The 26,478-nt window shown below is 47.9% G+C and overlaps 1 protein-coding gene across 1 annotated transcript in view; it reads right to left on the bottom strand.

Annotated features, from left to right (window-relative positions):
* The window catches only part of tlcd2 (TLC domain containing 2), a 91,000-nt gene extending 72,822 nt beyond the window's left edge, over positions 1–18,178 (bottom strand). Inside the window, exons 1-2 of the mRNA XM_072469517.1 lie at positions 17,849–18,178; positions 17,522–17,604 (exon numbers count right to left, since the gene is read on the bottom strand). Coding sequence (XP_072325618.1) covers positions 17,522–17,604; positions 17,849–18,027 — 262 coding nt within the window. The 5' untranslated portion in view covers positions 18,028–18,178. The remainder of the gene's footprint in view (positions 1–17,521; positions 17,605–17,848) is intronic.
* Between the last annotated feature and the right edge of the window lie 8,300 nt (positions 18,179–26,478).

The raw sequence follows: 26,478 nt of genomic DNA, 5'->3' as shown, positions 1-26,478 counted from the left end.
CCTCTTGATCATCAGCAAAGTGATGGACGGTGTCGTCGACAGTGCTATTAAGTGGCACGTAAGACTGCAATAATCTGCTCACTGAGCAGTTTGAGCTCCGCCAGGGCCACGAGGCTCCTGACTTCATTAAAATATTGGTCCAGATATGGCCAATAGCTGTGGATTCAAGAGGCGATGTCAGAGTGCCCTTGGATTCAAAGCAGCATTTGATCAGGTGTGGCAACAAAGAGCCCTGGTAAAATTTAAGTAAATGGGAAATGGGGGGGGGGGGCGACTCTCCACCAGTTGGAGGCAGACCTAGCACAAAGGAAAGTGGTCATGGTTGTTAGAAGTCAATCATCTCAGTTCTGGAATAAGACTGCAGGAGTTCCTCAGGGTACTGTCCTGGGCCCAATTGTCTCTAGTTGCACCATCAATGACCTCTTAAGGTCATCATAAGGTCAGAAGTGAAGATGTTCACTGATTGCATAATGTTCAGTATCATCCAAAATTCCTCAGATACTGAAGCTGTCCATGGCAATATTAGCAAGACCTGGAAAACATTCAGATTAGTGGAAGAAAACATTTGCACCACACAAGTGCAAGGCAATGACCTTCTCCAACAGGAGAGAGTCTAACTATCTCCCTTTGACATTCAATGGCATTATCATCGCTGAAACCCCCACTGTCAATATCCTGAGGGTTACCATTGGCCAGGATGGGAGCCGGCTTAGCTCAGTTGGCCGGGCGGCTGGTTTATGATGCAGAACAAGGCCGACAGAGCGGATTCAATTCCTGTACAGCTGAGATTATTCATGACGGCCTCACCTTCTCAACCTTGCCCCCCCCCCCCCCTGCCTGAGGTGTGGTGGTTCTAAGGTTAAATCACCACCAGTCAGTTCTCCCCCTCAAAGGGGAAAGCAGCTTCTGATCATCTGGGACTATGGCGACTTTACCTACCATTGGCCAGGAACTGAACTGGACTACTGAAGCTACAAGAGCAGGTCAGGTGCTGGGAATACTGTGGAGATTAACTCACTCCTTGACTTCACAAAACATGTCTACCATCTACAAGGCGCAAATAAGGAGTGTGATCAAATACTCTCCACTTACCTGGATAGGTGTTACTCCAACAACACTCAAGAAGCTCAACACCATCCAGGATAAAGCAGGCCATTTGGTCACCACCACATACACCAACCTGGAACCAGATAAAGGGGATTCTCTCAAAGTTGGGGGGTTCAGGGGGGGGGGGGCAAAGTGCCATTGGATAACGGGATGCTTCTCGGTGCTGCAACCGTTGAGAAACACTCCGCTGAGCGCGCCCGGCAGCAGACTTAGTTTGAGGTCCGCTGAAATGTGCCCTAAAACGGAACTCCCTTGTACCTTCCAGTGCGTTTAAAAAGGTGGTTCACCACCACCTTCTCAAGGGAAATTATGGATGGGCCTTGCCAGCATCACATGTCCAGGGCAGCAAACATATAAATGCGATTACAATGCTCAGAAAAGATGATAAAATAATTTGGAACATTACATGACACATTGGGCTAGTGTGCAGTCAATTCTCACGCCACCTGACGCAGAGTCACAACACAGGTGAAATAGGATTTAATTTTAAAATACCCAAGGTCCTTGGTTGAGCCCAATAAACTGCAGTCACCATGTTTGTAATTTTAACACGAGGAACATTTTATTATGTACAGCATTATAATTAAACAGTCAGGAGCTCTTAGCCACTTCAGACCTCTTAATCTTGTGTAAATAATGCACACAGGCATTGAAAAAAACGCCTCCAGCATCTGTGAGTCTGATACTCCAAAAATGACCACCAAAGGGCACGGCTCCAACTGAACGCCCCAAATCCCTGACATTGTATCAAAAAAGGTGACCCAGAAACTAACAAGCTTGGGGCAAGACCAAATCATGTGTGTGTGGTTTACTGCCCCCTAGGGCCCCTCTCTCTTTCTTTCAAATATTTCCTGCCTGCTGATTCTGAGTCTGCAGAGAAGTTTTGAGATCCTGACGAATCTACAGTTAAAACCAGTACAGGCTGAAAGAAAAAACCTCATCCAACTGGAGGTCTAGACTGAAAGAATCTAACTGGAAGACTTCCATCTGAAACAGAGGGCAGGATTCTCCTTTCCGGGGACTATGTCCCCATGCCGGCGAGAAAACCCGCACGAACCACTCCGGCGTCAACAGCCCCTGAAAGTGCGGAATTCTCCGCACTTCCGGGGGCTAGATGGCTGTCGGAGGGGTTGGCGCCGCTCCAGCCGGCAGCGAAGGGACTGCGCGAGTTCGCGCATGCACCAAAGGGCCGACGTGATCTTGCATATACACGGACCCGCCGGCGTGTTTTGGCGCATGCACGGGGGGTTCTCTTCTCCGCGCCAGCCATGGTGGAGCCCTACAAGGGCCGGCGCAGAAGGAGTGGCCCCGCGGCTCAGGCCCGCCCGCAGATCGGTGGGACCCGATCGCAGGCCAGGCCACCGTGAGAGTGCCCCCCCCCCCCGGGGTCGGATCCCCCTCGCGCCCCCCACCCCCGAGGACCGCACCAGTCGACTTACCTGCCAAGTCCCGCCATGTGGGACCATGTCTAACCCACGCCGGCGGGACTGGCCAAAAACGGACGGCCACTCGGCCCATCGGGTCCCGGAGAATTGCCGGGTGGGCCGCTGCCAACGGCCTCCGACCGGCGTGGAGTGAACCCCGCCCAAAAAACAGGGCCGGAGAATACGGCAGCCAGCGTCGGAGCGGGATTCGCGCCGCCCAAGGGGATTCTCCGACCCGCCAGGGGGGGTCAGAGAATCCCGCTGAGAGACTTTTGTCCTTTTCCTTTTAATGTTACTTTAACACCCCTTTTTCCCCTCTGTGTTTGTCTGCCTTGTGTATGTGTATAGATGGTATGGTGAGTTCAAGAAGGGGGGGTTAGAAATTAGATAATAATTAACCTGTTGTATTTGCTGTCTTTTTAATTGTAGTCATTGTTGTTAATAAAAATTTATTGTGTTTAAATTTACAAACCTGGTGATTGTAGTTATTGGACAGCCAAAGACCAAAGACTTTGGGTATTTTTTAAATTAAGAGTTCATTTCAATTGTGTTGTGACTCGGCAAATGAGGCTGGAATTGACAGTGCACTAGCCCAGGGTGTATCTAAGAAGGATTGGAAGATTAAGAACAGTGGTTGTGTAATTTGATATCTTGCTTCCCTCATTGGCCTCGTATGCATCCCATCCAGTCATAGAATCTTGGAATGGTTACAGCACACGTGCCAGTTGTCATGTCCATACCAATTTTCTGAAACAGCAACTCATCTTGTCCCACTTCACACATTTCATAGAATAGAATTTACAGTGTAGAAGGAGGCCATTCGGCCCATCGAGTCTGCACCAGCTCTTGGAAAGAGCACCCCACCCAAGGTCGACACCTCCACCCTATCCCCATAACCCAGTAACCCCACCCAACACTAAGGGCAATTTTGGACACTAAGGGCAATTTATCATGGCCAATCCACCTAACCTGCACATCATTGGACTGTGGGAGGAAACTGGAGCACCCGGAGGAAACCCACGCACATACGGGGAGGATGTGCAGACTCCGCACAGACAGTGACCCAAGCCGGAATCGAACCTGGGACCCTGGAGCTGTGAAGCAATTGTGCTATCCACAATGCTACCGTGCTGCCCACATGAGGTACTTTGGGTACTTATCCAAACCCTTTCTGAAAGCGACAGTTCAAACTTCCTCCACCACACTCTCAGGCATTGTATTCCAGATCCTAGCCACTCCCTGCATGAAAAGAATTTCCTCACATCTCCACTGCTTCACTTGCCAAACAATTTAAATTGGTGTTGTGGCGATATGCATCACTGTATAGACACAAAGGGTTAATGTAAATATACTACAACTAAGTAAACACTAGAGGGAGCACCAGAGATGTCATGACATGCAGACATACAGCTAATGAACACATAGAATAGGATACAACCAATGAGCAGTCAAGACACCCAGAGGTGACACCACCATAAGGGGGCAACCCATATATGCGGACAGGGCATACATGCTGTCTCTTTCCACAGGTGACACTCAGAGAGGACAGGGGCAGATCAAAAGCATCACACCCACCACGTGGCTTAGAGCAGACTGGTTAGTTAGACTGAGTTACTATTGCAAGATTAGCAGGCGAGTCAAACTCATAGAAAACTGTGCTAATGGTTCAATAAATCACATTGAACTTACTTCAAAGTCTGGAGTATCTTTTTGTCAAAGCTGCATCGAGTTGCAGCCTGTGTTATCCCAGAGTACATAACACATCAGGTGTCTTCTGTTCTTGACCTTTCTGCCAACAGAAACTTTCCTGGTGACTGATCAGCTTTTAAGTACATCCGACCTTTTAGTATCTACTCTTCATCATATTTTTAAGCTCAACCAGTGCCTCAAGTCAACCTCAAGTACTCAATTAGTACTTTAGCCAGGCCCTTTGCCTCCAAGCAAAACCCTCTTTTTGATTCCTTTTTAAAAAATATATATTTTATTCAAATTTTTCGGCCAAACAAAACAATACAAAGGTTTTCCTTTTTTACAACAATAAAACAATATAAATAACAGTGACCGTTTTAACAAGTAAATAAATAATATATAAACTAAATGGCAACTGCCATATCAAAAATAATAACTCTCCAGATAATAAAATCAAACAATCCAATATACATAACCAAGTACAAATATCTATACAAAAACCACCCCTGAGGACCCACCCGAGCCCCCCCCCCCCCCCCGCCCTGGGTTGCTGCTGTTACCTTCCCATTTCCTTTATCGTTCTGCGAGGTAGTCAATGAACGGTTGCCACCGCCTGGTGAACCCTTGAGCCGAACCCCTGAGTGCGAACTTTATCCGTTCTAGTTTCTAGTGAAAAACTTATTATTTGTTATAAGTCCTTAGTTGCCAGTCTTTGGGAATCCAGCACTTCAACAAGTGCCTCCATTATTTCTTCCTGGCCTCCCTTAACGATACATTTAATCCTGGCCTGGTTATTTATCTATTTTCCAAGATGCTGATGCACTTAATGGCCTGTAACTTACTGGTTCCCCAGTATCAGATTTGAGGGATACCCCAAAGATGCGCTGGGGAATCGCTCTTGGATTAATCCAGCTGAGGGTTTATTCGACAATTGTCCAGAAGCGCTAACATCTCCTGGGCAATTGAGTTGGGAAACATCTGACAAAGCAATTTAAATCACTCACTTCAGATGGTTCTGCCAGTGTTATGCCAATAATTATTCTGAAAAAGTTAGAAGAAATAAAAGCACTTTTAACTTCAGCGTAACAATTTTTAAATACCCAGATTGATCCCTGCACGGGGCTTCCCCCTCTCTTTTGACCCCATTGGAGTCTCTCCCACCCCCCAGGGTATTCAATAACCCCCGATCCACACGGGATGCCCCCCCGACCACCAAGCTGACCCTCCCTCTCTCGATCCGACCAGACACCTGCCCCCCACCCCCCACCCCACTGACCTGACCCCTTGGCCCTATCCGGTAGGATGCCGACCAGCCCAACCTGAACCCCCCACCCCCTAACCTATCCAGAAAGCCCCCCAACACTAACTGACTGCCCCCCTGCCCAATGTCCGACCCCTCTCCACCTGCCCTACCCCATGTCTGACACCCCCCCACCCACTATCAGACCTCCCCATCCTGAAATCCAACCCCCAAGATATCCGATCTCCCGCCCGCCCATGCTTGATCCACTCCCCAATGTCTGACCCCCCATATCCAAACACCCCCAATGTCTAACCACCACACATCCACCATGTCCAACACAGCCCCACCCCACGACATCCAATCCCCAAGACATTTGAACCCCCATGTCTGATGCACCCCAATCCCTGTGCCTGACTCACTCCCCAATGTCCAACCCGCCCAATGTCCGAACTCCTCCAATGTCCGAACTCCTCCAATGTCTCACACCCCCATGTCCGACCCCTTCAATGTCTGATTCCCCTCCAATATCTAATTGACCTGCAATGTCTGACCCCCATGTCTGAACCCCAAATGCCTGACCCCTCCAATATCCGAAACCCACCCTCAGGTCCCACCACACCAATGTCCGAGCTCCCCAATGTTTGACTCCTTCAATGTCCGACCACGCCACCCCCTGATGTTCGACCACCAAAATCCAACCACCCAAGATGTACAACCCTCGGCCTTCCCCATGCCCAACACCCCCACCCCACCATGTCTGACCCATGGTCTTCGATGTCCGACCATCCACACGCAATATTCAAACATGCCCCCCCACACCCCCCATGTCCGTCTCCGCCACTCCGGTATCCGATCCCAACAAATGGCCAAACCCGCCACCATCCGCATGCAGCTAATGCCATAAAAAAGGCGGTGTGCACACCTTTGCTGCGTTCCTTTGGACTCCAACACTGGGCCCAGGAACCTGCTGTGCTGCCTGAATCCCACCCAGTTTGAGTCAGAAGGGTCGGGCGAGCCAGGCACTGAAGAAATTTAGTGCAGGCTAAGTGGGTACAGAGGCCAACCCAATGATGATTGTCGCTCTGAGGAAGTTCTGGCCCAAGATTTCCATTTTTGCTATGTTTATCCCCTCCAGCGTTTCACACCACTTCTCAACTATAATATTTACTTTGTCTTCCTCTTTTGTGACAGAGCATATTGGGTGCGATTTGACTAAATGGAAACAGAGTCCTATAGCGAGTATTGTTAGTCGCGTGTTTCCTGGTGTTACAACACAGTCAAACATCATTCAGGTTAGGAAGGGTCCTCAGCAGGGAATGAACATAGCCTTGTTTTCAGCACTGAGGAGCTCTGCTCGCTGATACCCTAGCAGCCCTCTGCCAGCTGGCACTGCCATCTGGGCACCTTAGCAGTGCCAGAGTGCCTGGGTGGTACAAGCAGTGCCAGCATACCACCCTGCCCAAAGGGCATGCACCTGGGGGCCTACGATCCCGTGGGAGACCTCCACAAGTGCTGTTCCATCTGGTCCCCGTTTGTGGAGACCGATTTTTTTTTTTTCAAAAAATATACTTTATTCATAAAATCTATCATAAACATTACAGAACATTTTGAATTGTCTTGACTGTACATTTCCATCAGAGTTACAGATTCCCTTGACTTTCTTCCATTCAATTTTGATAGCATTACACACATATCGCTCTTTACGTTACAATTCCTTCTTAAACATTTACATTGTCATGTTTCTTTTATACATTGGAGTGTTAATGACCCAGACCAAGGGGGGTTTACACTGTTACCCGCCCCTCGGTGTACATTTGCTGGTAAGACCTTACACAGTGGTCTTTCCCCATTGCGCCTTGGCGGCAGCTGCCCCAAGCTTGAGTGCGTCTCTCAGCGCGTAGTCCTGGACCTTGGAATGTGCCAGTCTGCAACACTCACTCGAGGACAGTTCTTGTGGAGACCAATACTGAACAGTGCTCGCCTGAGGTCTCGAGGTGAAGGGGATAGATCCCAACCCCTCAGGTGCCTCGTGAAACTGCATATTAGAGTGAGACTAGCTATCTCACTCCAACATGCAGATTTGCCAAAACTTGATCCCGCCCATTACATTGCAACGTGTTGTGAACCAGGAGTGGGGTCTCCGGCCACGTTGCGCTGTGGTGCGCTGCTTTTCGGGCGCAGAGTGACCATTGGATCACGCCCTAGAATTAAGAACCATACACATGTCTTCCACCTCCACACCCAAGTTGCCTTATTGGTGTCTAATCAGACTCCTCATTCCTTAGTATTCCTGTTACTCCTTAAATTCTTAATTATAATAATCTTTATTGTCACAAGTAGGCTTAGATTAACACTTCAATGAAGTTACCGTGAAAAGCCCCTAGTCGTCACATTCCGGCGCCTGTTCGGGTACACGGGGGGAGATTTCAGAATGTCCAAATTACCTAACAGCACGTCTTTCGGGACTTCTGGAAGGAAACCGGAGCACCCGGAGGAAACCCACGTAGACGCCTTATAAAACACCTTTGGATTTTAAAATGTGAGGTTTTGAGGACAGTGGGCCAGTGTTGGTGAATAAGCACAAAGTTGTTGGGTGCACAGGATTTGAATCCCTGTAGTCTAACAAATGCATTGTAAAATAAGAAAGAAGCAGCTTTTCTATTAGTTTGCATGAAAAATGTGAATACAAATCACTTTTTTCACACCACTGATTTAACGTGGTTTATCACCAAATTTTCCACTCGCAGTTCATTTGTTGACTTGTAATTCATCTTTGGCTTTTTGCAAACTATTAAGTAATGTTGAGACAGACTGACAATGTGATTTTATTACCATCTCTGGAAAATATACCTTGGGAACTCTCAAATCTATTTATTGTTGACACTAGTTCAGAAACTGCAATTTCCTCCGTGTTGACAGGTGACATGCTGGTTACAGCAACTGCGCTAAAGTAGATTACTGCAACATGCAAAATTTGGTGCATTTAACTTGATATGACAAAGACAAAAGGGAAAGTTCAAACAACAGGTAAACCAAAAAGAAAGTCTTGCAGCACAGCACCATTCCAATATCTGGGTGAACAGTGACATTCGTAAAAATCTGTGAGAAAGTGAAGTGCTTACTCAAAGAACGACAACTATATAAAAGAGAAGAGGATGGTAAAGTGATTTACAAGTACAGCCTAATGATGACAAAGCCATTTAAAATCAGAGGTTATGACAAATTAAATGGGGAGATGGACGTTGTACTCTACACAGAAGTACTGAAGATTCTTTTCTATTTCACTATGTGGACATCCATTCAAACATTTTAACAGTTCAAAAAGAACTTGCTCTCAGAGAATTGATACTTCAGGAACAGAATGACAACATTAATACCAATACCAAGCATTCCGAAACACACAAAATATAAACTGGCCTTCCTTATTGAAATAGTCACTTGCACAATGTCATGATTCAGCAATATGGACCTATGCAGTCTAATTTCTGAATGGACACTTAAAAACAAAATGGTGCTGAAAGGGATGGGGGGGGGGGGGGGGGGCGGGGGGGGGGGGCTGTGATCCTTTCTTTCCTGCCAATACACACAAAACTACTGAAGACCCCTTGAACTAACTTTCAGTTCTGGATAAGCCATTAAAGGGGCTTATCGAAACACATCTTTGAAAAGTCATTAAAGTGCGACAGACCTTTCCTGACATTAATAGTTGCCCTTCTCCAAATAATTAAATATTACATTTCTCCAAATAATTATTTTTTCACAATACTGCATGCAGACCTTTTGGTTTAGAAATTGAAAATCAGGGAGTGGGCGTGAAAAAATGTGATTCTCACGCTAGTTTGTGAGTCAATTGTTTGACAATGGCTGTCAGAAGCCACTTGTGAGGAAGCACTCTGGTCACATAATAGAAACTAGGTTTTTTATAAGAACATTTCATAAGACACATTTTTGAGCCTCCACTTGTGGAACCAATCCAGGGTTTGGTGGCACAGTGGTTAGCACTGCTGCCTCACAGCGCCAGGGACCTAGGTTTGATTCTGACCTCGGTTGACTGTGTGAAGTTTGAACGTTCTCCCCGTGTCTGCGTGGGTTTCCTCCGGGTGCTCCCAAGTCCAAAGATGTGCAGGTTAGGTGGAGTAGCCATGATAAATTGCCCTTAGTGTTCAAAAAGGTTAGGTGGGGTTACTGGGCTATGGGGATAGGGTGGAGGCGCGGGCTTAAGTGGGGTGCTCTTTCCAAGGGCCGGTGCAGACTCGATGGGCCGAATGGTCTCCTTCTGCACTGTAAATTCTATGATTCTATGATAAGGAGTGGGGGGGGGGTGAGTCTGGGTGGGGTGCTCTTTCGGGGGGGTCGTTGCAGACTCGATGGGCCGAATGGCCTCCTTCTGCACTGTAGGGATTCTGGAAAAGGTTTCGCGACAGGGCTTTTCCTTGTACATCAGCGGGAGTGGATCAAGAGAAATCTGCTCCTGCAAGCAATAGACCACAGTGAATTTGTCTTCCCAAATGTTCTGACTCTCTTTTTCAGTGGATTAATAAAGAAACTAAAGACTTTCAACATTTTAAGGCTTCATCTCAGGAAAAGCACACTATTGAACTTTTAAGGCCTCAGTGCAAGTTACCTCATTCTAATCAAATTTTTTTTCTTGAATGTGTGTGTGCGAGTGTTTATGAATGGTGCAGTTACGAATATGTTCAGGTGTTGAATAAGAAACACATTTTGTTCGTTCTTCTTAACAAATTACCAAAAACCTCGTCATTTGTCTATTTCTGAGAGTTACACCACTCGGTGGGTTTAAAACACTTCTACAGTTTTTCAACAGTTAAAATATTGGGGGGGAAACTTCCAACCAGGTGCAGTACAAATAAATGAGGGAAATGAACGATAAACGATGTTTCATATCAATGATTAATGTCAGGGATGATCTACTTTAGATGCACAATTTAACAGGCAAAACAAGCTTTAGATAATAGTTAGAGTGTGTGACCAAGTTCTCGTTGCCAATTCCATGTAATTGAATTTTGTAAAGAATACCTTTCGGGTGAAATTCTAATAATAGAAATGTTTTGCTTTGTGATATATGCCTCCTTTCCTGAAACATTCAACAAAGGGGAAGATACGAACTGTTTCCTGGCCCTTTTCTCTAACTGCCATGTGGTTATACAAAGTAAAGGTTAACACAGTTATAAAGAGACAATGAAGAGCTGCCAGTTACTCAATACTTGGAAATTTCAAAACTAGTCACAGGATTTTTATGCGCAATAATTTATTAAGTTTCCACTGCATGGAAACATTTTGATTGGAAAGTTTCAAGATCTCAACATTCCCTTTCACTAAAATTAATGTAACTTAATTAGGGCACTTTCCTGTCCCCTACACCCATCCTTTATTCCTTCAAAGGGACAAGTAAAATTCATTGCTCCTCCCAACTCCGACCTCATGTGTAACCCCAGCTTCTTTCATCCCACAATTTAAGGCTGTACTGTCAGCTGCCTCGGCCCACTGTATGGAAATACCTTCTCCAAAGCTCGCCCTTCTCCACCTCTTTCTCCTCCTTAATACCCAGCTTGTTTACCAAAATTGTGGTCACCCAGCTTCCTTACATTGGTCTAGCATCTGATCTTTATCTGATTAAACATCAATGAAATACCTCGAGCTGTGTTGCTATGTTATTTGAGCTATATAAACATGGGATTATGTTGCTGTTGACTCCTTTACCTAGAATCTATCGTGGGAATAATGGTATACGTTCCATTAACTAGATCCTCAGGCCCTGAGATATCCTGTCAACGTTGCAGCACCGATTTTATGAATGCACACTCTCAGTGTGCAGCATCACCCGCTGGAGAACATAATTGTGTGCTTGATGGTTGACTTTCCAGTATTTCCCATCCAATTATTTTAATTGGTGGGGAATCATGAAGCAATATTAGGCGGAGAGCAGTAGATGACTCGCACTTCACAACACATCGGGCACAAATGCATCTTTGACGGCAGCTAAATGTTTGAGTAATAATCTAACTGCCATTCAATTATTCCATGGACATGGAAATTAAAATATTGGGCAGAACGAAAAACCGAGATTGCTTGTTGTACATTATTACCTAAGACCAATGTCTACCACATTGGTTATAATGCATTCCCTATACAGTATATGGGACGTCAGATCTAACGTTAGAAACATAAAAGTTTATAGTACAGCAGGAGGCCATTTGGCCCAATATGTCTGCCAGTCAAAAAGAGCTATTGAATCTAATCCACCTTCCAGTTCATGGTTTGTAACCTTATAGGTTACTGCATCACAAGTTTTGTCGCTACATTTATCCATTAGTAGGCATGAAGATGGCACGGTGGCACAGTGGTTAGCACTGTGGCTTCACAGCGCCAGAGACTTGGGTTCAATTCCTGGCTTGGGTCAATGTCTGTGTGGAGTCTGCACATTATTCTTCCCGTGCTTACGTGGGTTTCCTCCGGGCGCTCCGGTTTCCTCCCACAAGTCCCGAAGATGTGCTGTTCAGTGAATAGGACATTCTGAATTCTCCCTGTGTAGCCGAACAGGTGCCGAAGTGTGGCGACTAGGGGATTTTCACAGTAACTTCATTGTAGTGTTAAAGTAAGCCTACTTGTGACATTAATAAAGATTATTATTATGTACTCTATCCATCACTGATTTCTGCCAGAAGAGCATTTCTGAGTACAAGCCATGCCACCATGGATAGTAGATGGAGGGCATTCCCTTCATAACTAAACAACAGACCACGTAGCTTCAGTTCCAAATCTATCTCCTCTGAATATTTGCGAGTGCTCTGCTTTTCAACTAAGATGCTACATAGGCACCTTGTCTGCCCACTCAGTTGGAGGAAGGGCAAAGGAGTTCTCCCCAGCATCCTGGTCAATAATTATCCATCAACCAATATTGCTAGGACAGATTACTTAATCATTAATCTCATTCTGTTTGCTGGGCCTTGCTGTGTACAAATGCTGCAGTGTTCCCTACATTCTAACACCTTACAGTTATGTAATATCCTTAACACAGTAAAACATCTGGGGCGTCATTCTCCGACCCCCCGCCGGGTCGGAGAATGGCCGTTGGCCGCCGTGAATCACGCCCCCGCCGAAGTCTCCGGAACCGGAGATTGGGCGGGGGGCGGGAATCGGGCCGCGCCGGTTGGCGGGACCCCCCGCTCAATTTCCGGCCCGGATGGGCCGAAGTCCCGGCCAGAAATTGCCTGTCCCGCCGGTGTAAATTAAACCTGGTATTTACCGGCGGGACCAGGCGGCGTGGGCGGGCTCCGGGGTCCTGGGGGGGGGCGCGGGGCGATCTGACCCCGGGGAGTGCCCCCACGGTGGCCTGGCCCGCGATCGGGGCCCACCGATCCGCGGGCGGGCCTGTGCCGTGGGGGCACTCTTTCCCTTCCACCTCTGCCACGGCCTCCACCATGGCGGAGGCGGAAGAGACTCCCCACTGCGCATGCGCGGGAAACTGTCAGCGGCCGCTGACGCTCCCGCGCATGCGCCGCATTTCCGCGCCAGCTGGCGGGGCAACAAACGCCATTTCCGCCAGCTGGCGGGGCTGAAATCCCTCCGGCGTCGGCCTAGCCCCTCAATGTTGGGGCTTGGCCCCCAAAGATGCGGAGCATTCCACACCTTTGGGGCGGCGCGATGCCCGTCTGATTGGCGCCGATTTGGGCCCCAGTCGGCGGACATGGCGCCGTTGGGGGAGAATTTCGCCCATGAAGTGCATTGTGAACATAACTTGACATTAAAAAATGCGATCAAATAAGTAGGTTTTACATCCGTAAGGAAAACAGCTGGAGGTCCGTTGGGGAGTGGAAATGTCACTGCGGGGTCACCAAGGAAAATGGAGGCTGGAGCACCAGGGGAGGCCGCATTGCTTACGGCTGAAGAAATAACTAAGGTGATGGCTGCGGAATTCGAAAGGCAGTTTACAAAATACATGGAGACAATAAGGAAGGAGATGAGAGAGGTTTTCAGTGTGCTGGTGGAGAAGACGATTTCCCCGGTGACGAAGGCGGTGGCGAGCGCAGTGGCGGAGGTGCGAGAGCAAGGGGAGGCGCTGAAGGAAGTGGAGGAGACGTTATTGCAGCACGGTGATCAACTTGCCTCGATTGGGAAGGAGATACGGAAGGTGATGGACATTAACAAGGATCTGCGAGGAAAAATGGAAGACCTGGAAAACAGATCCAGGCGACAGAATTTGAGGATTGTGGGGCTGCCCGAAGGAGTTGAAGGACCGAGGCCGACTGAGTATTTTGCCGCGATGCTGGCGAAACTATTGGGGGAGGGGAGGATCCCTTCCGATATGAACTGGATCGGGTTTATCGGTCGTGGACGCCTGTACCAAAGATGAGTGAGCCGCCAAGGGTAGTGACTCTGTGCTTCCGTAGGTACAGTGTGAAGGAGAAGGTCCTGTGCTGGCCAAGCAGAAGTGGATGGTGCAGTGGGCTGGAGCTGGTATACGTGTATACCAGGACTTTACGGTGGAGCTGGCGAGGAGGCGGGCTGCCTTCAACCGGGTGAAGAGGGCACTGTACATTAGCAAGGTGCGGTGCGGCATTGTATATCCAGCGAAGCTGAGGGTGACTTACAAGCTCAGGGACTTTTATTTTGGAACGGCGGAAGCAGCGGAGGAGTTTGTGAAGGCAGAAGGACTGTGGCAGAACTGAGAAATGGCCATGTGCCGATGTAACCTCATGACTGTATTTTCTTCTTTTTTGTTTCACTGCGTGCGGGTGTATGGGCTAAAGGAGCCAATGTTGTATATATTTGGACAAGGGAAGTGATGGGACTTTCACTCAAAATGAGGGCTCTTTGGGGTGTAGGTGGATATGCGGGGTTTGTGTGCTAAAAGGGGATTTCTGGGCTTTCCTAGGGCTGGGCAAGGGGGAAAGGAGCCCGGGCGGGGGCCTCCACGCTGGCCGGTTTAAGCCGGCCAGTGAACGGGAGTGAGGTGGGGGAGGGGCTGTGGCCATCGGAGCCTGGCAGAACAGGGTCCGAGTGGTCTAGCCGGGGTGGAATGTTGGGGGGAAGGAACCGAGGTTGGGGGAGGAGTTTTACAAGAGGCAGTGGATGGGAGGAGTTGGAGACTGGGTGGGGAGGGGGTACAACTCTTGGGTATCATGTACGGTACTCTTTCAGACGTTGGAGGGCATTGAGTGTAGGGGGGCGAGAGGGAGTGGACTCTATAGGTCAATGGTGACCATGGGCGGTCCCGGACTCCTTTTTCTTTTTCTCCTTTGTTTTTTTGTTGCCACCGTGGGAGGGTTTGTTTTATTGGATGCATATATTGACAGGCGGGCTGTGTTTGGGGTGGTGGGAGGATGGGATCGTTGGTATTGTTAAGGGGATTGATTTTGTATTTGTTACCGTTTACTGTTTGTGGGCGGGGTGTAAATTTTGAAGGAAAATGAAAAAGGAGAATAAAAACATTTTTTAAAAAAGTAGTGTCCAGGTAGTTGAAGGCAATAGAGGAGTGAAAAAAGAAGATATGCATCAAAGGCCAAAATTGGTGGAGTGTTGAGATCTGTGGGTTGCAGGAATGGAGGGAGTTACAAAGGAGGATTGAGGGCACCGAGGGATTTTAAAACATAGTTGAGATTTTTAAAAATGTAAGTATTGTTAGTGCCGGAACCTATGTAGGTCAGTGATAATAATAACAATCTTTATTAGTGTAACAAGTAGGTTTACATTAACACTACAATGAAGTTACTATGAAAATCCCCCAGTCGCCACACTCCGGTGCCTGTTTGGATACACAAAGGGAGAATTCAGTATGTCCAATTCACCTAACAAGCACATCTTTTGGGACTTGTGAGAGGAAACCGGAGAACCTGGAGGAAACCCACGGAGACACGGTGTGAACGTGCAGACTCCGCATAGACAGTGACCCAAGCTGGGCATCGCACCTGTGACCCTGGCGCTGTGCTAAGCGTCAGTGCTAACCACTCAGCTACCATGTCGGCCAGTACAGTACTGAACAGGACTTGGTACCAATTAGGATATGGGCAGCAGGATTGTTCAACTTCACAGAAAGTACAAGGCGTGAGGGCAGCCTGGACAACTATAATAATAATAATCGCTTATTGTCACAAGTAGGCTTCAATGAAGTTACTGTGAAAAACCCTAGTCGCCACATTCCGGTGTCCGGGTAGGCTGGTACGGGAATTGAACCCACGGTGCTGGCATTGTTCTGCATTGCAAGCCAGATATTTAGCCCACTGTGCTAAAACAGCCTCTCCACTATGGATAGTCAAATCCAGAAGTAAGAAAGATATGAATCTTTCTTACCTCAACAAGAGGTCCGCAACAAATGAGCTCAACTGGGTAGTGTCCTGCGAAGTTATACAGGTGGAAGTAGGTGGTCTTGGTAATGGAGGGAATATGTGATCGTATCTCATCTGAGGTCAAATATGACACCAAGGTTACTGTTTTGTTCTGCCTCAGGCAGCAGTCAGTAAAGGGATGGAGTTAATGGTAGGGACTGAAGATCTTCCCGATATTTAAGTGGAAGAAATGTTTGCTCATGCAATACAAGCATGTCGCTGGTGGGGAGTAGCCATCCCCCAAAGTGGGGGATGCAGTTAGCAAAGGATGCCCCATGGCCCCTACAATCCAAGCAGTGAGGTTTCACATTTAACCCAATGAGCCTACCCCGAACAAGCGCCGGAATGTGGTGACTAGGGGCTTTTCACAGTAACTTCACTGAAGCCTACTCGTGACAATAAGTGATTTTCATTTTTCATTTCCCTCCATCTTAAATTATGAATCTTTTAGGTTCTGAGGGTACCTCCATTTTGAGGGGCCGTCACATTCTCTGAGATTTTTCAGCTGTGTCAGGGAGTAGGGTGGGTAAGGGGGTAGGGTGGATAAGGGGGCAGGGTGGGTAAGGGATAGAATCAGTGAAAGGTTAGGATGGCAGCAGCATAGGGTGGTGAGGTTGGGCTGGGGTGGGGAGTCACGGTGTCGGGGAGGAAGTCGGTCTTTGGGGGCTAGTCAGGTTGGGGTGTGGGGCAGTTGTGGTATCAAGTGCATCGTAATAAAGGAGTCAGATTAATATTGCTCTTTCTAACATATTTTGGGTAACTATCCAGGTGAGTAATTCGGAACTGTCCAAAAAGTTGAAGACTTTTTCAGACAGTCCCAGGCAATTCCCACAGTGGGACTTCCAAGGTGTTCCATAGCGCATCTTGGGGGATACGTCCAATCTCTGGCTCTTAAACTGTGACCACACGATGGCACAGTGGTTAGCACTGCTGCCTCATAGCGCCAGGGGCCCAGGTTCGATCCTGGCCTTGGGAGACTGTGTGGAGTTTGCACGTTCTCCCATGTCTGCGTGGGTTTCCTCGGAATGTTCCGGGTTCCTCCCACATTCCAAAGATGAGCAAGTTAGGTGGATTGGCCGTTCTAAAGATTGCCCCTTCATGTCCAAAGATGTGCAGATTAGGTGGGGTTATGTGGATAGGGCGGGGCAGTGGGACCAGGTAGGGTGCAGACTCGATGGGCCGAATGGCCTCCTTCTGCACTGTCGGGATTCTATGGACCGAAAGATGTTGGTTGCGGGACTGATTTGCACCCAGATTGCATATGTGTCTCTGGGCGCAAAAGCACAGGAAATTCCAAGAATCCGCCATGCAATAAGGGGCTCATTCAGATACAAACACTCATGACTTGGTCGGTGACAGGGGTGGGAATTTTTGTAATTGCTCATTTCTAAAAAAAAGTGAACAGAACATTCTGAGGATTCGGCACCAGGAGAATTATGAAAATCCCAACCCAGGACCCAGAACTTCACTTCCACTTAAAAAAAAATCAACATTATCAGCTCACAATGCACGTGCATGAAACCACACAGTAAAACCCTTGCCCCATTCCCAGTTAATATCTCAGCGAGGTAAACACATGGACAGTGAGTAGTATAATCTGGTGACAATCTCGGCGTTGCACAAACACTTGGATTACATCAGCGGACTGCCCCGGAGGGAAGCCTTGCCACACCTCAGTCCGAACCTCAGTCTCCCCGTGTTTGCAGACTTACCGATGGAAAGTGAGACGAGACCGTGTGAGGAGGGAGAATGAGTATCGATCAGGTCCTCCGCCATCCGCGGGTGTATATAAAAGCTGGAAAGTAGGAGAAGGAGTTAGAACATTCACTGGCAGACCCCGGCTTTGCATTCAGGGAGGGAGGGGCACAGTGAACCTAGTGAGAAACCTCAGTGCATTGATTTAGTGTGGAAGGTGAATTGAGTGATTTCCAAAACAAATTCAAGGACCGGCCAAGCCCCATACAATCCAAAGAGACAAGAGGAATCCAAGAAAACGCCTGAAAATAAATCTGACAGACCTGTTTGATTTTGGCACTCACCACAGGACAGACCAGATCCCTGTCACCACACTGTGCAGCATGGAGGTACAGATGTTCCTCCATTTCCAGGTATTCCTCAGGGCGGATTCCGGGGCTGGAACATACCCCAAACCCCGATTGATCAGCTTGAAACCCCCGAAGGAGACCCCCACGATTAAAGCTCCCGGGTTCCACTCCATGGGCACCTTGGAAGAAACGAGAGCGCCAAACTGACTGACTGACTGCCCGAAGCGAAGAGAAAGCGGCACACGGTGTGCCTCTTGTTGTTGTTGGGTCTTTTTGTTACTTGAAGTTGCATTCGACGTGATGGCGCCAAAAGTGTTCCCCAGTCCTTCCTCCCAAGGGTTGGAAAAGGGTGGAGTAGAGGGAAGGGAGATTGTGAGGTAGTGGGTTGGTTGTGGAAGCTTTTTTGGAGCTGGCTTTTGACAGCCAGTGGCGCCCCCCGCGCAGACTGGCAGAATGCACACACTGGGCGGGGGTTCGCTCCTCTCATCTCCTGTGGGAAGCGCTGCGAGTAAAAGATGAGCTCCCCTCGGTGTCCCAAGACTCCCATTTCGCCGTTAACCATACATTTAACACTGGTTCGGATAACGCCAACTGTTGCTCTCAGTGGTGTCTTACACTGACACCTGGTGACAGCAGCCGGCTAGTAAATTATTCGGGATCCCCGACCCAAAGCTGCTTGCTTGGCCGCTTCGAATTTTACATCTCATTCAGTAGCTGCACTTTACAGCTTCCTGCATCTTTTTCCATTTAAAGCGTTGCCATTGTGGAAAACAAAACTCCAGCTGGATGCATTCCTGGAGGTTTGATCAAATTATTATTTGGTTATGCCCAGAGAGATCATCACAGATAATGATCCGCAATTTACTGGTAAGTCATTTCAGGGGTGTATGTGAGAAGTGGAATATCGATCGCACTACAACTTCTCCTCATTACCCCAGATGGAACGGCCTAGCTGAACAAATGATTTGCATGATGAAATCCCTTATTCTCAAATGTAGACAGGCCAAGCAAGATCTACGCATTGCAATCTTGCATCTGAGAGCATCTCTTTTAAGTGCAAGTCTCGTGTACATGATTCCGACAAGATACTGGATTGTCATTCTTATTGTTTGAAGATACCCATTGTGTATGGTCTGTGTTGGAGGGAAGAAAAACCTCAAAGTCTGTTCTCGAGCGCGTGGTGTTGGTAAAACTTTGTTTAATTCGGATTGGTGTGTGCATACAGGAGAGACAAGTTCTGCTGCTAGTTTTAGCTCGCAAAAGACAGCTCTGCCTGTCCTCAGAACTGCATGCCTATATATTTAAAGTTCTTCGGCGTCACAAGCAGGTATTGACGTCACTGAATCATTCGGAACAATACAAAGTGATCAGTATGCATATTTTCTGGTCCCCGTAATGGGAAAACGATTAAAGAATACAATGTTTCCTTACGATCTCATGGGTTTGTGCTTAACATATTTAACTTCTAGAAGAGGTGCAAATGTGTTGGACAATGGATCCCTTAGTCTTACTGGGGCCTCCTGTGTTTCCCTTTTCATATTCAAATGCTTGTGAGATGATTAAATCATTTCCAATGTGGGTGACTTTAACCCCTTGCTTGCTGGTTTTCCCTTGACCTGTGCTATTACAATACTTTGAGACATCTTTATTATACCAATCCTGACACATATAGCAATTTCTTCCGCTAACAGTCTGGATCAGCACACGGCGCTTTGTAGCTGCATCAGCCTTTGCTCTAGTGCGCTGTCAATGCCAAACAGCCCTTTCTGCCACATGCCTCACAGAATTGGTGAAAAGCTGGGCATTTCCTTGGTATAGGGCCTCACATTCCACATGTCTTGCTAGATTTTGGTTTTCTAGTTCAGTGTTTTTCAAAGTCTTTCCTTGGGGACCCATTTTTACCAACCGGCCAACCTTCGAGACCCATGCCGGCCGACTGTCGTGACCCATGCCAGCTGACCATCAGGACCCATGCCAGCCAACCGTCAGGACCCATGCCAGCTGACCGTCGTGACCCATGCCAGCCAACCGTCAGGACCCATGCCAGCTGACCGTCGTGACCCATGCCGGCCGACCGTTGCGACCCACCATTTTCGCTTACCTTTAATGTGACAGGTGAGCCTGCTTGGTCCTCATGATCTCACTTGCTTTGTCATTCAATGATACATTTCTGTCTGGGTTGTTCATCAGAAATCCTGGAGCTCACACCAGCACTGCTTTGTCCTGCTGTGGGTTCTCCTGAGCTACTCTCTCCAGCCGGTTTAGTTGTGAGATCCTGGCCTGTTTGTGTCTCCGGACCTCTCTTCCTTATTACCTCCCTTCCTTATCACAAGGATCCACTTTTAAATTTTACAGTCCTGTTGCTTGTTTGCTGCTGACAAAATGGAGGAATAGCAATCACGCCCAGAGCACGTGACATCGGTGTTCGGGGCACGTGACCTGTTCTCTGCCATCGCTTCGGGCAGGACGACTGCATTGAATTAAAAAAAAATCTTCTGCTGGGTCGGCGCGATGACATCAGGACGAGACGCTGTTTCTTGCTGGACCCCAGGCATGGGCACTGATGAGCGGGCACGCATGTGCAGCGCACCCACATTCTGAAAGCTGGTCGTGGCCGTCATTTGTAAAGCCGGTTGCAGCCGACATTTTTATAGCCGGCTGCTGCGGCCATTGTGCATTAATTCCCGCGATTGGGAATGCCACGATGGATGGCTTTGCAACCCTCCCGACACACCCGCGACCAACCTGCGGGCCGCAACCCCGACTTTGAAAATAACTGTTAATGCATCACCAATCGTTTTTTATACTTCGGACTGCAAGCTTCATCGACCCGAAGGATCACTTTGTACTTATGTCCATCCTTGAGTAGCTCTTTGATGCAATGCATTTTGGGTTTGTCTAGCAGATCTTGCTAGAATGCTTCCATGGGGGTGGATGCGATCACCAACTCTACAATTCTGTCTGCTAGTTCTGTGTTCGAAAAGACCCTTTTCTCAGCATCTGCTGACGATGTGGTCTATTGATTCTGTAGGCTGTAGCACAGGCTTGTGACGAACAGTTAGTGCAGCAGCCTCTTGCTGTACTGTATGTTCCCGGGAATTCAAGTGAAACCTTTCCTTCTGTTATTTGTTGCAAAAAGTGTATCTATAAAGATAAAATAATCCTGGTTTCACAAAGAGAACGTACTGACAGTCATTAGGCACAAATGTATGTTGTGGCAGTGTGAATTATCACACAATTGCTACAGTGGCTGCACTTTTAAAAGTACTTAATTGGCTCTAACATCTGAGATTGTGAAAGGTGCAACAGCAATGCAAGCCTTTGTATAGGTTACATTAGCAGGAGTGAAGTGGAACCTAATCATCCAGCATACAACCCAGCCCTTAAAATTTTTTGTTTCATATTATGTCAGGAGCAGGACTGAGATAATCAAAAATTATTTCACTTAAAGGGTTGTGAATTTTTTGAATTCTCTACACCAGAGGGTTGTGGATGCTCCATCATTAAATACATTTAAGGCTGGAATAGACAGATTTTTGTCTTTCAGAGAGTTAGGGGATATGGAGATTAGGTGGAATAATGGAGTAAATTGAACCTTAGATCAGCCATGATATTATTGAATGGTGGAGTAGGCTCAGCAGGCCGTGGGGGCTATTACTCGTGGTGTTCGTGTGAAATGGTATGAACTCTAGTTGATGAATATGGATTTAACGTGATACTGAACAGTTCTTCCAATGCCATCCACATTTTTTGGGGATCCTTTAGCTCTTCTGCTATTAAATCTGATGTATTCAGTCTGTAGAATTTCATTCCCAATTGCTAGCCAAATTTGTATGGCTTGCTTTTCGGGTTTGGATACACCTGAATTAAGGCATTTTCGCTCTGCATGTTGTTTGAACATTTTGAATTCTGATAGTAGGTCATTTGCATCCCCATTTGGAAAGGGGAGCTTTGTGGACATTCTGAAAATATCCCTTTGGCCTTCCTTCTGCTACAGTAGCTGGGATCAGAGTCGTTGTAGCTACTTTGGTATTCTCTTCCAAAGCTCCACCCATTATAATCACAACCTCCTCTGGCCCGATTTTTCGGACATTTTATGTTTGATTCTCCCTTGCTCACTATCAATCTGGCCCACACTCTGCTCACTCACTTTTCCCGATTGAGCTGATCCGAGGCTGGGCCTTTCAACACGCTGTCACACACAATGAACTGACAGGCTATGCACTGCAATCTCACCACGAAGGGTCCGTCTGCTTACCAGCTCTTTACTTCAGCACTATCTCAGCACTGTGTCTTCAAAGCTTTCTGTGTAGTCACCATGCTGCGATTTCAACACACTCCGACGCTGCAACTCCATTGTGGTTTGACCAGAGTGTTGAGTGTTGTATCATGCCATGTAGCACAACCTAAAACCGTTCACCCTGCCATCCCTATTTTATATCTTGCTGCCAGGCTGAGCACTATACTATTTGTAAGGAACCACTGCATGTCATATGGGTTATGATGATATCAATGTACCAATCAGTCGTAAAGGGTTGTGAAAACACATGGTGGGTTCATTTATCAAGAACAGACATGTGGGAACATCTATACTTGGATAGAAAGCTGGAGAACATCAGAGCCACAGAGCTGTGTGTGTGTGCTCCACTCCAGGCCAAAGTGAAACTGAGACTGGATCATATGACACACTTCCCTTAAGGTATAGCTATATGTTAAATACTTATTGCAACAGGCTGTACCATTGGCACCATGATTGCTGGAAGAAAATGACTATCAGCCAGACCCTTCAGCCCCACATGAAGACCAACCGGGCTGCGCAGATCACTGAGAGTTCCTCAGTACTCTCATCTTCCTTCACTTCCCGTGCCCCTCCACAGGACTCCTTGTTTGCTTCACATACCAGTGATCACAGTTACCCATGAAGAAGTTGCAGTCTGAAGGATGCCTGTATGATGACAGAGGCCTCCGTTCTCCTCAATGTAGACAGTGAAATGTGCAGCCTGCCTCCACCTCATCTGAGGCAAAAGAATGGTAACATTTGTTATGGGCCAGGAATTAGAGAACCCCAAAGTGTATCATGGAGTTCACCTGACCCACAACTTTTAATAGATTGTGGTATGGGGAGCACACGGCCCACTCTACCTGTGTGGTACAGCAGAAATGGAAAAGTATTTTTTAAAGCAAAACAATGTTTATTCTATGAACTCAAGTTAACCTTTCTAAAAGTGGGCAGCACGGTAGCATTGTGGATAGCACAATTGCTTCACAGCTCCAGGGTCCCAGGATCGATTCCGGCTTGGGTCACTGTCTGTGCGGAGTCTGCACATCCTCCCCGTGTGTGCGTGGGTTTCCTCCGGCTGCTCCGGTTTCCTCCCACAGTCCAAAGATGTGCAGGTTAGGTGGATTGACCATGATAAATTGCCCTTAGTGTCCAAAATCACCCTTATTGTTGGGTGGGGTTGCTGGGTTATGAGGATGGGGTGGAGGTGTTGACCTTGGGTAGGGTGCTCTTTCCAAGAGCCGGTGCAGACTCGATGGGCCGAATGGCCTCCTTCTGCACTGTAAATTCTGTTCTGTAAAACATACAGTGAACATCTGAGCAACCGTCAATTCAAATACAACCCCCAAAGACTACAACACTAAGTAATCCTTTAAGCTTTCCTTTACCATCCGTACGACTTAAAAACAATACCTTTATCAGAAGCACATCAGGTTAAAGTCACTATTGAAAACATTTATAATTCTGAATTCACCAAATGATCAAGAGATAGTCTTTTGATGGCAGAGAGAACAGCAGTAAACCTGCTTGGTCTGGCTTCAGCTCCAACACTGAAAACAAAACTAAAACACACGCTGCAGCCTGCTCAAAAATGAAAGTAAAAAGCTGACAGACAGCCCAGCTCCACCCATTCTCTGACATCACTGCAGTAATAAACACCCATTTCTTAAAGGTACTCTCACTGCAGATATTTATGTACACACCCATTTATAAACACCCTTTTCTTAAAGGTACTCTCACATGAAACATTGTGAAGGAAATTCTTTAAAAAAAAATTTCTAAAGTACCCAATTAAGGGGCAATTTAGCGTGGCCAATCTACCTACCCAGCATAACTTTGCGTTTGTGGGGGTGAGACCCACGCAGACACTGGGAGAATGTGCAAACTCCACACGGAGTGACCCGGGGCCGAGATCGAACCCGGGTCCTCCACGCCGTGAGGCAGCAGTGCTAACCACTGCACCACCGTGCTGCCTCATGAAGGCAATTCCTAACAGTAATAACGTGAGCGGCATGCCAGGATGTAAGGCATTCATCCACTCGACAGTATTACACACTGACCTAGATTAGGTGTTGCTGCTTGAGAGGCCATGCATCATGCAGGTAATATTGGTCATATACTTTGGCTATATTTGCATTCCAGTTGTCACAGGATGTGCTCTGTGTGGTAAGCAGAAGTGTACAGAAGCCAGGAAAGTTGCATGCGACACTCGTCAGAAACTGGACCATTGCCGGAATGGTTGGTGTGCAAGTCGTTTCAAAGAGCTCTTGTTGCACCGTTATGGGCTACTCATATGTGAGATCCCTGAACTGCAGTCATGCCACAACATACCACAGCATGTATAGGGTTTGAATTCTGCTGTTGTCTCACTCTCAGCATTGTTGGCGTGGTTTGATAATGGACAATTCGGTGGCTTGGAGCCCTCACTCATAGTCATTGGTGTTCATGTGAGGGAGCCAGGCTGTGAATGACTTATTACCTTCTGTGTTTGCAAAAAATGAGGCCCATGGTTATGTTGGTGAGGGTTTCAGCCATGTGACTGTGTTGGAGGCAAACTCATGGATGTTTATTGTTTCCCTTATGGGGGATGGGCAGTCACTTGAGTAATTATGGAGTTAACGTACAAGGTACTTTCGGTGGAAGTATCACACTAGGGACTGGCTGATGGCAATTATGCTATCGGAGGACCATATGAGAATCGAGTTTACACAAGGACTCATGTGGTGATTATCCCATCCTGTACAGAGTGAGCCCTGGCCATGACTCCCAGCTGCTTTGCCATTGGCGGCCTCCTCATCCTCCACTTTAGAAACTTAAGAATGGATAGGGACTTCCTCCTCCTCCTTCTCATCCTCCTCCTCCACAGAGGTTTGAGCTCTTCCCATGGTATCAATGTCATTGATCTGTAAGCCCCTCCACTGTGCAATGTCATGCAGCATACAGCAAACCACTACTATTTTTGATACCCTTTACAGTGGCAATTTGCATAGGTCCACTTGAGAAACTGAGGCTCCTGAAGCACATCTTTAAAGTGCCAGTAGATCACATGGCGCTCTGCCTATTTGTGGGTACAAGGGTTTCATTATTCACGTTCTTAAAGGCAGGCCTTTGGCCCCCAGATGTCACCCAAGGATCTGCATTAATGGTTGAAATAGCTGAGGGTCCCGGACCCCCTTACGAAGAAGGCGTTGTGGTAGCTGCTTGGAAACCGAGCACAAGCATAAAGGAAGATGCTTTAGTGGTCACAAACTTCCTGCACATTGATTGAGTGGAAGGGTGTCCGGTTGACAAAGGTGTCCGCATGTTGAGTTGTGGCCTTTATGGCAACATGGGTACAATCGTTAACACCCTGCATCTCCGGGAAGGCTGCAAATTTGACAAAGATCCTGGGCGGGATTCTTCGACTCTGAGACTAAGAGCTAACGCCGGCGCAGAATTCGTGGAGTTCCACGACAGCAAAACTGGCACCACACCTGGACCAATCCTGTTACTGTTGAAGGGCTAGCACTGGCACCACGTGGAACACAATCGATTCCAATGAGAATCGGTGCCGGATTCGCCGGTTTCGCCATTGACACTCAGGAGGCTGACAAGTTGCAGCTGCGTTTACCCACTGCACTCCCCACACACACCATCGAGTCAATAAGATGGTAGCAAGACGCTCCATCCCATGCTTCACGAATGCTGAGCTGGAGACCCTCCTGGACGCGGTGGAGGAGAGGCGGAAGACCCTGTATGCCAGTCCGGGAAGGAGGCTGCCAGCCGCCATTTGCCAGGCCTTGGCGCAGGTGGGTAACATCGTCCGTACTGGACAGCAATGCCGTAAAAAAATGCACGACCCCCTCAGGGCGGCCAAGGTGAGTAGGCAGCACTGTGTCTCTGGCACTAACCCCCATCCCACACACCTGTAACCCTACCACCCCCCAATCCGGAGGGTGGCAGAACCCCCACCCTGCGCCACATGCCGGCACCCATACTGGCCGCCATGGTGGGGTGCCCTGGCCACTGAGGCTACCAGCTACCCACCCCCTGGGCTGCATGCTTTGGACTGTCTAACACTGTGGTTTTCAGTTCGCCTACCCCAAACCGCGGCAGAAGGCCACTCACAACTGCAGGGAGCGGGAGAAGACTGGAGGGGGACCGCCGGACTTGCAGACCCTCACCATGACAGAGCAGAGGGTCCTGGATGTGGTTGGCGGCCTGGAGGAAAGGGAGGTCGCCGGGATGTAGCTTGGCCATGGGCGCGGAAGTGAGACCCTGCTGAGGTGCAGTTCCCATGACACATGTGTCAACCCCCCCTCAGCACTACCGCCATCCCACCCTCACCCTCACCCCACCCTCACCC

This window comes from Scyliorhinus torazame, chromosome 12 (genome assembly GCF_047496885.1).
Source record: "Scyliorhinus torazame isolate Kashiwa2021f chromosome 12, sScyTor2.1, whole genome shotgun sequence".
NCBI classification, from domain to species: Eukaryota; Metazoa; Chordata; class Chondrichthyes; order Carcharhiniformes; family Scyliorhinidae; genus Scyliorhinus; species Scyliorhinus torazame.
Note: the sequence above shows the minus strand (reverse complement) of the source record. Positions and strands in the feature narration are given on the sequence as shown.